Here is a 13156-nt window from a genome sequence, read left to right as displayed (position 1 = left end):
GGAGAGGATGACTGTAGGACAGGAGAATACAGTCTATTGCCCGCTGTTATCAGCCATTACAGGGGAGAGGATTACTGTAGGACAGGAGAATACAATCTATTGCCCCCTGTTATCAGCCATTTCAGGGGAGAGGATGACTGTAGGACAGGAGAATACAGTCTATTGCTCCCTGTTATCTGCCATTTCAGGGGAGAGGATGACTGTAGGACAGGAGAATACAATCTATTGCTCCCTGTTATCAGCCATTTCAGGGGAGAGGATGACTGTAGGACAGGAGAATACAGTCTATTGTCCCCTGTTATCAGCCATTTCAGGGAGAGGATGACTGTAGGACAGGAGAATACAGTCTATTGCCCCCTGTTATCAGCCATTTCAGGGGAGAGGATGACTGTAGGACAGGAGAATACTGTCTATTGCCCCCTGTTATCAGCCATTTCAGGGGAGAGGATGACTGTAGGACAGGAGAATACAGTCTATTGCCCCCTGTTATCAGCCATTTCAGGGGAGAGGATGACTGTAGGACAGGAGAATACAGTCTATTGCCCCCTGTTATCAGCCATTTCAGGGGAGAGGATGACTGTAGGACTGGAGAATACAGTCTATTGCCCCCTGTTATCAGCCATTTCAGGGGAGAGGATGACTGTAGGACAGGAGAATACAGTCTATTGTCCCCTGTTATCAGCCATTTCAGGGAGAGGATGACTGTAGGACAGGAGAATACAGTCTATTGCCCCCTGTTATCAGCCATTTCAGGGGAGAGGATGACTGTAGGACAGGAGAATACTGTCTATTGCCCCCTGTTATCAGCCATTTCAGGGGAGAGGATGACTGTAGGACAGGAGAATACAGTCTATTGCCCTCTGTTATCAGCCATTTCAGGGGAGAGGATGACTGTAGGACAGGAGAATACAGTCTATTGCCCCCTCTTATCAGCCATTTCAGGGGAGAGGATGACTGTAGGACAGGAGAATACAGTCTATTGCCCCCTGTTATCAGCCATTTCAGAGGAGAGGATGCCTGTAGGACAGGAGAATACAATCTATTGCCCCCTGTTATCAGCCATTTCAGGGGAGAGGATGACTGTAGGACAGGAGAATACAGTCTATTGCCCCCTGTTATCAGCCATATCAGGGGGGAGGATGACTGTAGGACAGGAGAATACAGTCTATTGCCCCCTGTTATCAGCCATTTCAGAGGAGAGGATGACTGTAGGACAGGAGAATACAGTCTATTGCCCCCTGTTATCAGCCATTTCAGGGGAGAGGATGACTGTAGGACAGGAGAATACAGTCTATTGCCCCCTGTTATCAGCCATTTCAGGGGAGAGGATGACTGTAGGACAGGAGAATACAGTCTATTGCTCCCTGTTATCAGCCATTTCTGGGGAGAGGATGACTGTAGGACAGGAGAATACAGTCTATTGCCCCCTGTTATCAGCCATTTCAGGGGAGAGGACGACTGTAGGACAGGAGAATACAGTCTATTGCTCTCTGTTATCAGCCATTTCAGGGGAGAGGATGACTGTAGGACAGGAGAATACAGTCTATTGCCCCCTGTTATCAGACATTTCAGGGGAGAGGATGACTGTAGGATAGGAGAATACAGTCTATTGCCCCCTGTTATCAGCCATTTCAGGGGAGAGGATGACTGTAGGACAGGAGAATACAGTCTATTGCTCTCTGTTATCAGCCATTTCAGGGGAGAGGATGACTGTAGGACAGGAGAATACAGTCTATTGCCCCCTGTTATCAGCCATTTCAGGGGAGAGGATGACTGTAGAACAGGAGAATACAGTCTATTGCTCCCTGTTATCAGCCATTTCAGGAAGGAGGATGACTGTAGGACAGGAGAATACAGTCTATTGCTTCCTGTTATCAGCCATTTCAGGGGAGAGGATGACTGTAGGACAGGAGAATACAGTCTATTGCCCCTGTTATCAGCCATTTCAGGGGGGAGGATGACTGTAGGACAGGAGAATACAGTCTATTGCCCCCTGTTATCAGCCATTTCAGGGGAGAGGATGACTGTAGGACAGGAGAATACAGTCTATTGCCCCTGTTATCAGCCATTTCAGGGGGGAGGATGACTGTAGAACAGGAGAATACAGTCTATTGCTCCCTGTTATCAGCCATTTCAGGAAGGAGGATGACTGTAGGACAGGAGAATACAGTCTATTGCTTCCTGTTATCAGCCATTTCAGGGGAGAGGATGACTGTAGGACAGGAGAATACAGTCTATTGCCCCTGTTATCAGCCATTTCAGGGGGGAGGATGACTGTAGGACAGGAGAATACAGTCTATTGCTCCCTGTTATCAGCCATTTCAGGGGAGAGGATGACTGTAGGACAGGAGAATACAGTCTATTGCCCCTGTTATCAGCCATTTCAGGGGGGAGGATGACTGTAGGACAGGAGAATACAGTCTATTGCCCCCTGTTATCAGCCATTTCAGGGGAGAGGATGACTGTAGGACAGGAGAATACAGTCTATTGCCCCCTGTTATCAGCCATTTCAGGGAAGAGGATGACTGTAGGACAGGAGAATACAGTCTATTGCCCCCTGTTATCAGCCATTTCAGGGGAGAGGATGACTGTAGGACAGGAGAATACAGTCTATTGCCCCCAGTTATCAGCCATTTCAGAGGAGAGGATGACTGTAGGACAGGAGAATACAGTCTATTGCCCCCTGTTATCAGCCATTTCAGGGGAGAGGATGACTGTAGGACAGGAGAATACAGTCTATTGCCCCCTGTTATCAGCCATTTCAGGGGAGAGGATGACTGTAGGACAGGAGAATACAGTCTATTGCTCCCTGTTATCAGCCATTTCAGAGGAGAGGATGACTGTAGGACAGGAGAATACAGTCTATTGCTCCCTGTTATCAGCCATTTCAGGGGAGAGGATGACTGTAGGACAGGAGAATACAGTCTATTGCCCCCTGTTATCAGCCATTTCAGAGGAGAGGATGACTGTAGGACAGGAGAATACAGTCTATTGCTCCCTGTTATCAGCCATTTCAGGGGAGAGGATGACTGTAGGACAGGAGAATACAGTCTATTGCTCCCTGTTATCAGCCATTCTGTTGGCAAGCTATAAAACACAGTAATTCTCACCGCTCCCACCAGTCTGTGTCCTGGCTTTACACACAGACATGTGCGCGGTGATTGGGTGGATGGCTCCCGTCAGTGGTGCGGGGCCCAGGAAGAGATGGTGATGGGCGCAGTATTATTCAGGGTACGTTATACCATTGTAAGCGTTTAGTGATAAATTTCACTCGGCTGCAGAACCTTTTTATGCACCTGTGATGTCATGGACTCAGGTAGTGACACATCAGGCTGCAGCTGAAAAGGGCGACGCTCCTCTAGGATTATCCGCGTCCTGCTCCGACCGCTGTGTCCTTTCCATTTACTTCAGTACGGCGGCCATAACGGCACAAGCAGCGACGCGATGCAATATCTGCAGTAGGTGAGATCACTGGCAGCTCCACCGCTGTCCTGGGGTAAGAGGCCGTCGCCACCAGATGGCGAGATGATCCGTAACACCGCAATATGACAGATAAATTGCACAATGAACACACACACCGCTGCAATCATCTGTAAGCGTTTATTTCTGACTGCCGTTCCTCACACCACCTGCAGGGGGTCGCGGTCGCTCTGGGACATCACCACCTCCACCTTCCCCTCTAAATGCTGTGTGATCTGTGCCGCAAGCTCCCGCAGATACCCCCGCTCCGAGTTACTGTGCTCACACAGGATGACGCTGCGACCCTCCGCCACCGCATCCAGCACCTCGTGATGCGACATCTCACCTGGGGAAGGAACAGGGCGCTCTCATCATGTGGAACAGGAAAAGGAATGTACAGAAAGAGAAGAACAAGGCTGCTTTCCTCCAAAAACAGCGCCCCCTACATTCACAGGTTGTGTGTGGTATTGCAGCTCAGCTACAGTCACATCAAAGGAGCTGAGCTGCAATACCAGGCACAACCTGTGGACAGGGGGGGGCGCTGTTTTAGGAAGAGTACAGCTATGTTGTTTTCACCTACCCCCCTTCCTTAGTCAAACCTTTGCTCATATATCTACTGCTGGAAGTCCGCTATGTTGGGTGCCTTTCATAGACCCCTGAACGGACTACCTGTCCCTTCCCCCATATTATGCACAATGACACTCAGGAACCTGCTGGGGGCGCTGAATGCCTGCGGTAAGTGGCCCCCAGATATGGACTCCATGAGCCGTGGTCACTCCGGTTACCTGTGAGGTAGAGATCAGCGGGGACACCACTTAATATGCTGCCTCCCGAGCCGGCGCATACGGCCATCACACTCACAGAGGATTCTGGGAAAATAAAGAAGGTGTAAGGAAAAAAAATCCCCCAGGGAGAGAGGAGATCAGTAGATTATGTGATGGGGTCACACTCACCCAACGTCTTCCCTCGCCCCAAGGCGAGACGCAGGTGCTTGAGGCCAACATGACTCTTCACACGCTCTACAGCAGCTGCAATGGACACCGGCTCCGACAGAGTGCAGAGGCGACCCATCCCCGTGTCCAGCAGAGGGGGCTAGAGACACAAAAACATTACCACCTAGAGTAGCTGTACCACCTGTGACCACCAGAGGGGGCTAGAGACACAAAAACATTACCACCTAGAGGAGCTGTACCACCTGTGACCAACAGAGGGGGCTAGAGACACAAATACAGTCCTGATCAAAAGTTTAAGACCACTTGAAAAATGGCAAACAATCCTATTTAGCCTGGCTGGATCTTAACAAGGTTCCAAGTGGAGCTTCAACATGCAACAAGAATAAATGGGAGGGAGACAAAACATTTTTTGAGCATTCAATTTAATGAAAACAACAAATAAACTGAAACAGGCTGTTTTTCAGCTGATCAAAAGTTTAGGACCACACCTCCAAAAAAAAACTAAACCCCCCCAAAACAGAAATCCAACTTCCAAACATGAGCTCAGTAATGAGTAGCTCCGCCGTTATTGTTTCGGCATGCTTGATGCAAGCGTTTCCATGAGGTGAGTGGGAACATTTCTCCAAGTGGTGAAGACGGCCGCACGAAGGCCATCTACTGTCTGGAACTGTCGTCCATTTCTGTAAACTTCCCTGGCCATCCATCCCCAAAGGTTCTCAATTGGATTTAGATCAGGGGAACACGCAGGATGTGCCAAAAGAGTGATGTTCTTCTCCTGGAAGAAGTCCCTTGTCCTGCGGGCATTGTGTGCTGTAGCGTTGTCCTGTTACCACACAGACGAGGGTCCTCAGTCATGAGGAATGCTCTCTGCCACATCTGGACATAGCCGGCGGCCGTTTGACGCCCCTGCACTTCCTGAAGCTCCATTGTTCCACTGAAGGAAGAAGCCCCCCAGACCATTATGGCGCCCCCTCCACTGTGGCGCGTAGAAAGCATCTCAGGTGGGATCTGCTTGTCATGCCGGTAACGGTGGAAACCATCAGAACCATCAAGGTTACATTGTTTCTCATCATAGAATAAAACTTTCTTCCACCTTTGAATGTCCCATGTTTGGTTCTCTCTTGCAAAGTCCCAACGAGCAGTTCTGTGGCGTTCAAGGAGACGAGGTTTTTGAAGACGTTTTTTGTTTTTGAAGCCCTTCAGTCTCAGATGCCGTCTGATGGTTATGGGGCTGCAGTCAGCACCAGTAAGGGCCTTAATTTGGGTCGAGGATCGTCCAGTGTCTTGACGGACAGCCAATTGGATCCTCCGGCTCAGTGCTGATGAAATGTTTTTGGGTCTTACTGCGTCCCACCTCAGCAGCGATGGCGCGCTGTGAGAGACCCTGCTGATGCAGTTCAACAACCCGACAACGTTCAAAAAGGGAGAGTTTTTTTGCCTTTGCCATCACAACGTGTGACTACCTGACAGAAAGTGACAATGAATCCACATCTTTGCACCGATTTGGCCTTTTAAAGGCATGGGGTCCTAAAATGTGGATCAGCTTATCAGCCTGTTTCAGCTTAATCGTTGTTTTCATTAAATTGAATGCTCAAAAAATGTTCTGTCTCCCTCCCATTTCTTCTTGTTGCATGTTGAAGCTCTACTTGGAACCTTGTGAAGATCCAACAATGTAAAATATGATTTTTTTGCCATTTTTCAAGTGGTCTTAAACTTTTGATCAGGACTGTACATTACCGACTAGAGGAGGTGTACCACCTGTGACCACCAGAGGGGGGTAGAGACGTATCCAGGGGAAGGGGCAAGTGAGGTATTATACCCCGGGGGTCTATATGACCAGTGTCCAGCAGAGGGCGACAGTGAGACACAGATTATACCCCGGGGGTCTATATGACCGGTGTCCAGCAGAGGGGGACAGTGAGACACAGATTATACCCCGGGGGTCTATATGACCGGTGTCCAGCAGAGGGGGACAGTGAGACACAGATTATACCCCCGGGGGTCTATATGACCGGTGTCCAGCAGAGGGCGACAGTGAGACACAGATTATACCCCGGGGGTCTATATGACCTGTGTCCAGCAGAGGGCGACAGTGAGACACAGATTATACCCCGGGGGTCTATATGACCGGTGTCCAGCAGAGGGGGACAGTGAGACACAGATTATACCCCGGGGGTCTATATGACCGGTGTCCAGCAGAGGGGGACAGTGAGACACACATTATACCCCGGGGGTCTATATGACCGGTGTCCAGCAGAGGGCGACAGTGAGACACAGATTATACCCCGGGGGTCTATATGACCGGTGTCCAGCAGAGGGCGACAGTGAGACACAGATTATACCCCGGGGGTCTATATGACCTGTGTCCAGCAGAGGGCGACAGTGAGACACAGATTATACCCCGGGGGTCTATATGACCGGTGTCCAGCAGAGGGGGACAGTGAGACACAGATTATACCCCGGGGGTCTATATGACCGGTGTCCAGCAGAGGGGGACAGTGAGACACACATTATACCCCGGGGGTCTATATGACCGGTGTCCAGCAGAGGGCGACAGTGAGACACAGATTATACCCCGGGGGTCTATTTGACCTGTGTCCAGCAGAGGGGGACAGTGAGACACAGATTATACCCCGGGGGTCTATATGACCGGTGTCCAGCAGAGGGGGACAGTGAGACACAGATTATACCCCGGGGGTCTATATGACCGGTGTCCAGCAGAGGGGGACAGTGAGACACACATTATACCCCGGGGGTCTATATGACCGGTGTCCAGCAGAGGGCGACAGTGATACATAGATTATACCCCGGGGGTCTATATGACCTGTGTCCAGCAGAGGGGGACAGTGAGACACAGATTATACCCCGGGGGTCTATATGACCGGTGTCCAGCAGAGGGGGACAGTGAGACACACATTATACCCCGGGGGTCTATATGACCTGTGTCCAGCAAAGGGCGACAGTGAGACACAGATTATACCCCGGGGGTCTATATGACCGGTGTCCAGCAGAGGGGGACAGTGAGACACACATTATACCCCGGGGGTCTATATGACCCGTGTCCAGCAGAGGGCGACAGTGATACATAGATTATACCCCGGGGGTCTATATGACCTGTGTCCAGCAGAGGGGGACAGTGAGACACAGATTATACCCCGGGGGTCTATATGACCGGTGTCCAGCAGAGGGGGACAGTGAGACACAGATTATACCCCCGGGGGTCTATATGACCTGTGTCCAGCAAAGGGCGACAGTGAGACACAGATTATACCCCGGGGGTCTATATGACCGGTGTCCAGCAGAGGGGGACAGTGAGACACACATTATACCCCGGGGGTCTATATGACCGGTGTCCAGCAGAGGGCGACAGTGATACACAGATTATACTGTTTTACCTTCTGCAGGGTGAGCAGCTCCGCGCCCCTATAAGCCTCTGGGTCCTCGGACAGAATGGCGAGCGCCTGCAGCAGAGCATTGTGGGAGCAGCTGAGCCGGACACGGGCCTCGCCTTCCTTCTCGCTCCTGGATGAAGGGCAGAGTCAGCAAATACCGCCACCATACATATACCGTATATACACGCAGGATCTGTACTCACCTGAGCGGGAAGGTGCGCAGACTCGCCCCCTGCAGGGCGCTCACCCTGCTCAGCACAGACTCCGGGACGTTCCCCCCGAACTCCAGGATGTGCCCGTATCCAGTGGGGTGAGAGAGGGCGGTGGAGGCGCGGAGCGGCACGGACACACAGGGCCCTGTACACACAGACAACCAGCCGTCAGGGCCCTGAGGGCAGCAGGACTTATTTACAGAGTGCCCCTTTAAATACGGATGGCTCACCCAGGGCTCGCCCCAGCCAGTCGTTGACCCCGTTGGCGAGGGCGTCGCAGGCCGTGTGCGGAGAATAGACCGCCAGCCGATTCTCCAGAGCCCGCACCATCAGCCGCTCCTTCCAGTGGGCGCAGGTCAGACGCTTCAGGGCCTTGAAGATGGGCGGGTGATAGGACAGGAGCAGCTCTGCCCCCGCCCCCAGCGCCTCCTCCAGCACCGCCTCCGTCAGGTCATTGGTCAGCAGCATCTTACGCACCTGGTGGGGGGGGCTCGGCTCCACCAAGAGGCCAACGTTATCCCAGCTCTCCGCCAGGGCCGGGGGCGCCAGCGCGTCCAGACGGGAGACCACCGAGGACAGGTCCATCACGTGGCGGCGAGGAGGGGGGCGCAAAGACACCGCGAGGAGGAGGAGGGGCCGACAATGCCGCATTCAGGGGAGGAGTCTGGAGGCGGAGACAAGAAGAGAGGGACATGCGCGATCAGCGACGTCTCCAGAGATGCCACCTTCATTTTTTTAAGGGGGGCGGGGCTAAGCCGCCAACGCACATGATAAATGGTGTTTACATACACCGCGGACGTAACCATTGCGGGGCGATGCTCAGGGGGGTCACCACGTGGAATATCGGGGGGTCACCACGTGGAATATCAGGGGGAGGGCACCCACCGCGTGGGATTATCGGGGGGGGGGGGGCCACAGCTGGCCCCAGAGCCCGACCCTAGCGCAGCCGCCTTCTAATATGGCAGAACACGGGGCCCAGCTGTGGTCACCCAGCACTGACAGGATTTGAAGGGCCAGAACCCAGAGTGCCAGCCTGAGGTGGCTGATAACAGGGAGCAGTAGATGGGATGGAGCTGACTGTAGAAGGCTGGCCGCCCAGGACACTCACAGCTAATAACACACAGTCCCTGCACTCACCAATCCTGCCCAACAAGTCACCGCCTGAAGCTTCAGCGCGCCGCCATCTTTTTACACCCAAATCTTGCGTCACTTCCATTCCGACAGGAAAAGGCCGCCATCTTGGTACACCCAGCTCCCTCGCTCTGCAGCCTTAGTCTCGCGAAGAGAGAGTGGGCACGTGACAGGAAGTAGACCATGTTACTACACCCACCACAAGACGGGAGGAAACAGCGGGGGCGTCCATGTTAGTACACCCGGCTCAGGCAGCGCTGCCTCGGCTCCATCTTCCCCTTGGACACGATGGTGAGTCCTGTGTCGGCGCCACCGCCATGTTCTGCCATGTTCCTTGTGTTTCTGGTGCCCCCTCCTCGTCATTGTCCCACCGGACAGGGATATGATGCGGTACCGCGGGGGCGTCTCTCAGCGCCGTCGCCGTAAGTTGCGGGTTCTAACCGTGCCTGCCTCCATGAAATGATCTTACATAGTTTGCAGTTATGTTCCTGGCGCTGAGCAGAGTCCACCCCTTGCCGGGACACGTCTGACGCCATTTTCTGTGTTTCAGGCCGTGACGCTTCATACAGATTTGGGCGACATCAAAATTGAGGTGTTCTGTGAGCGCGCCCCGAAGGCGAGTGAGGTGAGTGACCCTGGGAAAGGGGGGTGGGGGGTGCCGCGCCGCTCTTACCGGGGAAACGACACGTGCTACAGTATGAATTGTGCGGCGGATGCCGCCATCTTGGCTGGCACCTCACCATGAGTGAATGAAGCGGAGGGCAGCGTTGCCCCTGCGTCACTGTTGGGGGAGGGGTCACATGCGCCTCCATCGCTGACTCCTCCGTCTTTTCTGACAGAACTTCTTGGCGCTCTGCGCCAGTAACTACTACAACGGCTGCCTCTTCCACCGCAACCTCAAAGGCTTCATGGTGCAGACCGGGGACCCCACAGGTGAGGGCGCCGCTGATCCCGTACGCCGTGCCTCCACCGGGGCCGCCGCTTATCCTGTGCTTCTCCTCCAGGGACGGGGAAGGGCGGTGAGAGCATCTGGGGGCGCAGGTTCGAGGACGAGTTCAGCGAATACCTGAAGGTGAGCAGAGGCGCTTTGTGGCGGAGCGGTGAGGAGCCGCCGCCGTCTTCCGTGTTGTGTGGATTACTGACGACCGTCTCTCTCCCCCAGCACAACGTGCGCGGCGTCGTCTCCATGGCGAACAGCGGCCCCAATACCAACTCCTCGCAGTTCTTCATCACCTACGGAAAACAGCCGCATCTGGACATGAAGTACACCGTGCTCGGGAAGTAAGTGGCTGGGAGTGTACAGCAGCACAGAGGATTTCAGGAGAGGGGTCTGGCTGGGAGCTGCAGTGCCTTGAAAAAGTATTCACACCCCCTGAACTTTCCCACCTTCCATCCACAAACGTCAATGTATTTTATTGGGATTTTCTGTGACGACACAAAGGAGGAGAAGATGGGACACAGTGCGTTAGTATTCACACCCCCGAGTCAGTCTCTTGGGGTCGGTCTCCACCAGCTTTTCACATCTAGAGGGCGACGTTTTTGCCCATTCCTCTGCGCAGAAGAGCTCGCGCTCAGTCAGATTGGGGGGAGAGAGTCTGTGGACAGTAAGTCTCAGGTCTTGCCCCAGATTCTCAGGGGGATTCAGGTCTGGACACCAAGAGGCTGTGATCTCAACCCTTCCATTGTAGCTCTGGCCGGATGTTGAGGGTGGTTGTCCTGCTGGAAGGTGAACCTGCGCCCCAGTCTCTACCAGGTTTTCCTCCAGTATTTAGCTCCATCTTCCCATCACCCCTGACCCTCTCCCAGCGTGATGCTGCCACCGCCATGTCTCGCCGGGGGTCGGTGCGTTCAGGGGGATGTACAGGGTTAATTTCCACCACACACAGGATTTCCCCCTGGGTCTCCTCTGACCACAACACCTTCTTCCACAGGTTTTCTGTGTCTCCCACGTGGCTTGTGGTAAACTGCAGAAAGGACTCCTCCTTGTGGCTGCTTCCAGAGATGGCTTTCTTCTCGTCTTCCATAAGGGCCAGATTTGCGGAGTCCGCGACTAAGGGTCCGTTCGCACGTCCGCATCTAATCTGCAATTTTTGCAGAATGGGAGCGGACCCGTTCATTTCAATGGGGCTGCAAAAGATGTGGACAGCACACCGTGTGATGTTCGTATCCGCACTCCCATTCCGCGGCCCCGCAAAAACAATATAGAGCATGTCCTATTCTTGTCCGCGGTCAAGAATAGGCATTTTTATCATAGTGCGGTCCGCAAAACACTTGTGGACGTGTGATCGGACCCTAAGGCTGGTTTCACACGTGTCTGCGGGGGCTCCCGTTCTGACCTGCGAAGCACTAGCATAGCTTTATGTCAGTGTCGTACAATACATTCCAGAACTCTAAGGGTTAATGCTATGCCACCCTTTTGGCGTTACGTAGGTCAGCACGGGAGCTCCCGCAGTCACACGCTGAGAGTCTAACGCATTGAAACCAGCCTGCGGACAGGTTCTCCTCCACAGTGACCACGGCCTCCTGGCTGCTTCTCTGATTAGTGCTCTCCTTGTTTGGGCTGTCGGTGTAGGTGGACGGCCGTGTCCTGCAGCTCGTCCACGCGACCTCCATGTTCGGATGATGGATTGAACAGTGCTCCGTGAGATGTTCAGAGCTTGGGATATTCTTTATAACCTAACCCGGATTTACACTTCTCCACAACTTTATCCCTGACCTGTCTGGTGTGTTCCTTTTGGTTTTCATGATTCTGTTTGATCCCTGATGTTCTCTAACAAACATCTGAGGCCTTCACAGAACAGCTGGAGTTGTACTGAGAAGACATCACACACAGGTGGACTCGATTATTAACGAGGTGACTTCACACTGATCAGAGTACAGGGGGCCGAATACTAATGCGCCCCACACTGTCCAGATTCTACTTTTTTGACAACCATGTATCATTTTCTATTCACTTCACACATACTTGCTACTTTGTGTTGTTCTATCACATAAAATGCACTTAATTTGTGGGTTTAACTTGAAAAATGTGGAAAAGTAAAAGGGGTGTGAATACTTTTTCATGGCACTGTACATAGTGGAAGGGACAGAGTCCCAGCAGCACAGAGGATTTCAGGAGAGGAGTGTGCTGATCCAGTGGGAGGTCACAGGCTGAGAGTTACTCAGTGGGAGGAGCAGGTCTCCAGCAGCACAGAGGATTTCAGGAGAGGAGTGTGCTGATTTTGTGGGAGGTCACAGGCTGAGAGTTACTTAGTTGGAGGCGCAGGGTCCCAGCAGCACAGAGGATTTCAGGAGAGGAGTGTGCTGATCTGATGGAGGTCACAGGAAGAGAGTTGCATAGTGGAAGGGGCAGGGTCCCAGCAGCACAGAGGATTTCAGGTCTTTCTGGAATGACTTTCTGTATGTCACACTTCTACAGAGTCATCGATGGACTGGACACATTGGATGAACTGGAGAAACTCCCAGTACATGAGAAATCCTTCCGACCACTGACAGAAGTGCGAATCAAAGATGTCACCATACACGCCAACCCCTTTGCCCTCTGACCTGTACAGGGCGCACAGATGACCCGTCTGGACTCCTGCATCCTGCCCTCCAGTCATCTGTATCAGATGCTACATTGTGTACAACAGCAGTGCAGAGTCTTTCAGGGGCTCAGTGTGTGTAATACGTCCTGTACTGCCCGGTCTCCTGCCGCAAGGATATTCAGGTTCACATCCAGACATCAGGTGACAGATGTCTTCTGGGTTTTGTTTTTTGAGTATTTTTATAAAAATTTTGGTGAAAAATAAAATAAAAAAATACATTTTCTTTAAGGACTCGGCCTTATTTCCCCTTAAGGACTTGGCCATTTTTTGCAAATCTGACCAGTGTCACTTTAAGTGCTGATAACTTTAAAACGCTTTCACTTATCCAGGCCGTTCTGAGATTGTTTTTTCGTCACATATTGTACTTCATGACACTGGTAAAATTGGTTCAAAAAAGTTAATTTTTTGCATAAAAAAATACC

General features: G+C 52.5%; 2 protein-coding genes across 2 annotated transcripts; one reads left to right on the top strand and one right to left on the bottom strand.

Annotated features, from left to right (window-relative positions):
• Nucleotides 1-3586: 3586 nt before the first annotated feature.
• Nucleotides 3587-9253, bottom strand: NIF3L1 (NGG1 interacting factor 3 like 1). Its single transcript, XM_040439770.1, has 7 exons — nucleotides 9154-9253; nucleotides 8247-8680; nucleotides 8008-8161; nucleotides 7808-7934; nucleotides 4413-4551; nucleotides 4245-4328; nucleotides 3587-3805 (listed from the first exon to the last, which is right to left on the bottom strand). The coding sequence occupies exons 2-7, from the start codon at nucleotides 8665-8667 to the stop codon at nucleotides 3621-3623; spliced, it is 1110 nt and encodes a 369-aa protein (XP_040295704.1). The 5' UTR covers nucleotides 8668-8680; nucleotides 9154-9253; the 3' UTR covers nucleotides 3587-3620.
• Nucleotides 9254-9335: 82 nt separating this feature from the next.
• Nucleotides 9336-12941, top strand: PPIL3 (peptidylprolyl isomerase like 3). Its single transcript, XM_040439774.1, has 6 exons — nucleotides 9336-9438; nucleotides 9698-9772; nucleotides 9987-10080; nucleotides 10152-10219; nucleotides 10310-10428; nucleotides 12566-12941. Exons 1-6 carry the CDS (start codon nucleotides 9436-9438, stop codon nucleotides 12690-12692), a joined length of 486 nt encoding a protein of 161 aa, XP_040295708.1. The 5' UTR covers nucleotides 9336-9435; the 3' UTR covers nucleotides 12693-12941.
• Nucleotides 12942-13156: the final 215 nt, after the last annotated feature.

This window comes from Bufo bufo, chromosome 7 (genome assembly GCF_905171765.1).
Source record: "Bufo bufo chromosome 7, aBufBuf1.1, whole genome shotgun sequence".
Lineage (NCBI taxonomy): Eukaryota > Metazoa > Chordata > Amphibia > Anura > Bufonidae > Bufo > Bufo bufo.
Note: the sequence above shows the minus strand (reverse complement) of the source record. Positions and strands in the feature narration are given on the sequence as shown.

Bases quoted from the DNA above. Each gene is read 5' to 3' on its own strand.
- NIF3L1 (XM_040439770.1), bottom strand. From the start codon at position 8,667: ATGCGGCATTGTCGGCCCCTCCTCCTCCTCGCGGTGTCTTTGCGCCCC. The intron at 7,935-8,007 runs GTGAGTACAGAT...CCCTTCATCCAG, and splicing joins CTGCGCACCTTCCCGCTCAG to GAGCGAGAAGGAAGGCGAGG. The intron at 4,329-4,412 runs GTGAGTGTGACC...TTATTTTCCCAG, and splicing joins GGGGCGAGGGAAGACGTTGG to AATCCTCTGTGAGTGTGATG.
- PPIL3 (XM_040439774.1), top strand. The intron at 10,081-10,151 runs GTGAGGGCGCCG...CTTCTCCTCCAG, and splicing joins GCAGACCGGGGACCCCACAG to GGACGGGGAAGGGCGGTGAG. The intron at 10,429-12,565 runs GTAAGTGGCTGG...ACACTTCTACAG, and splicing joins AAGTACACCGTGCTCGGGAA to AGTCATCGATGGACTGGACA.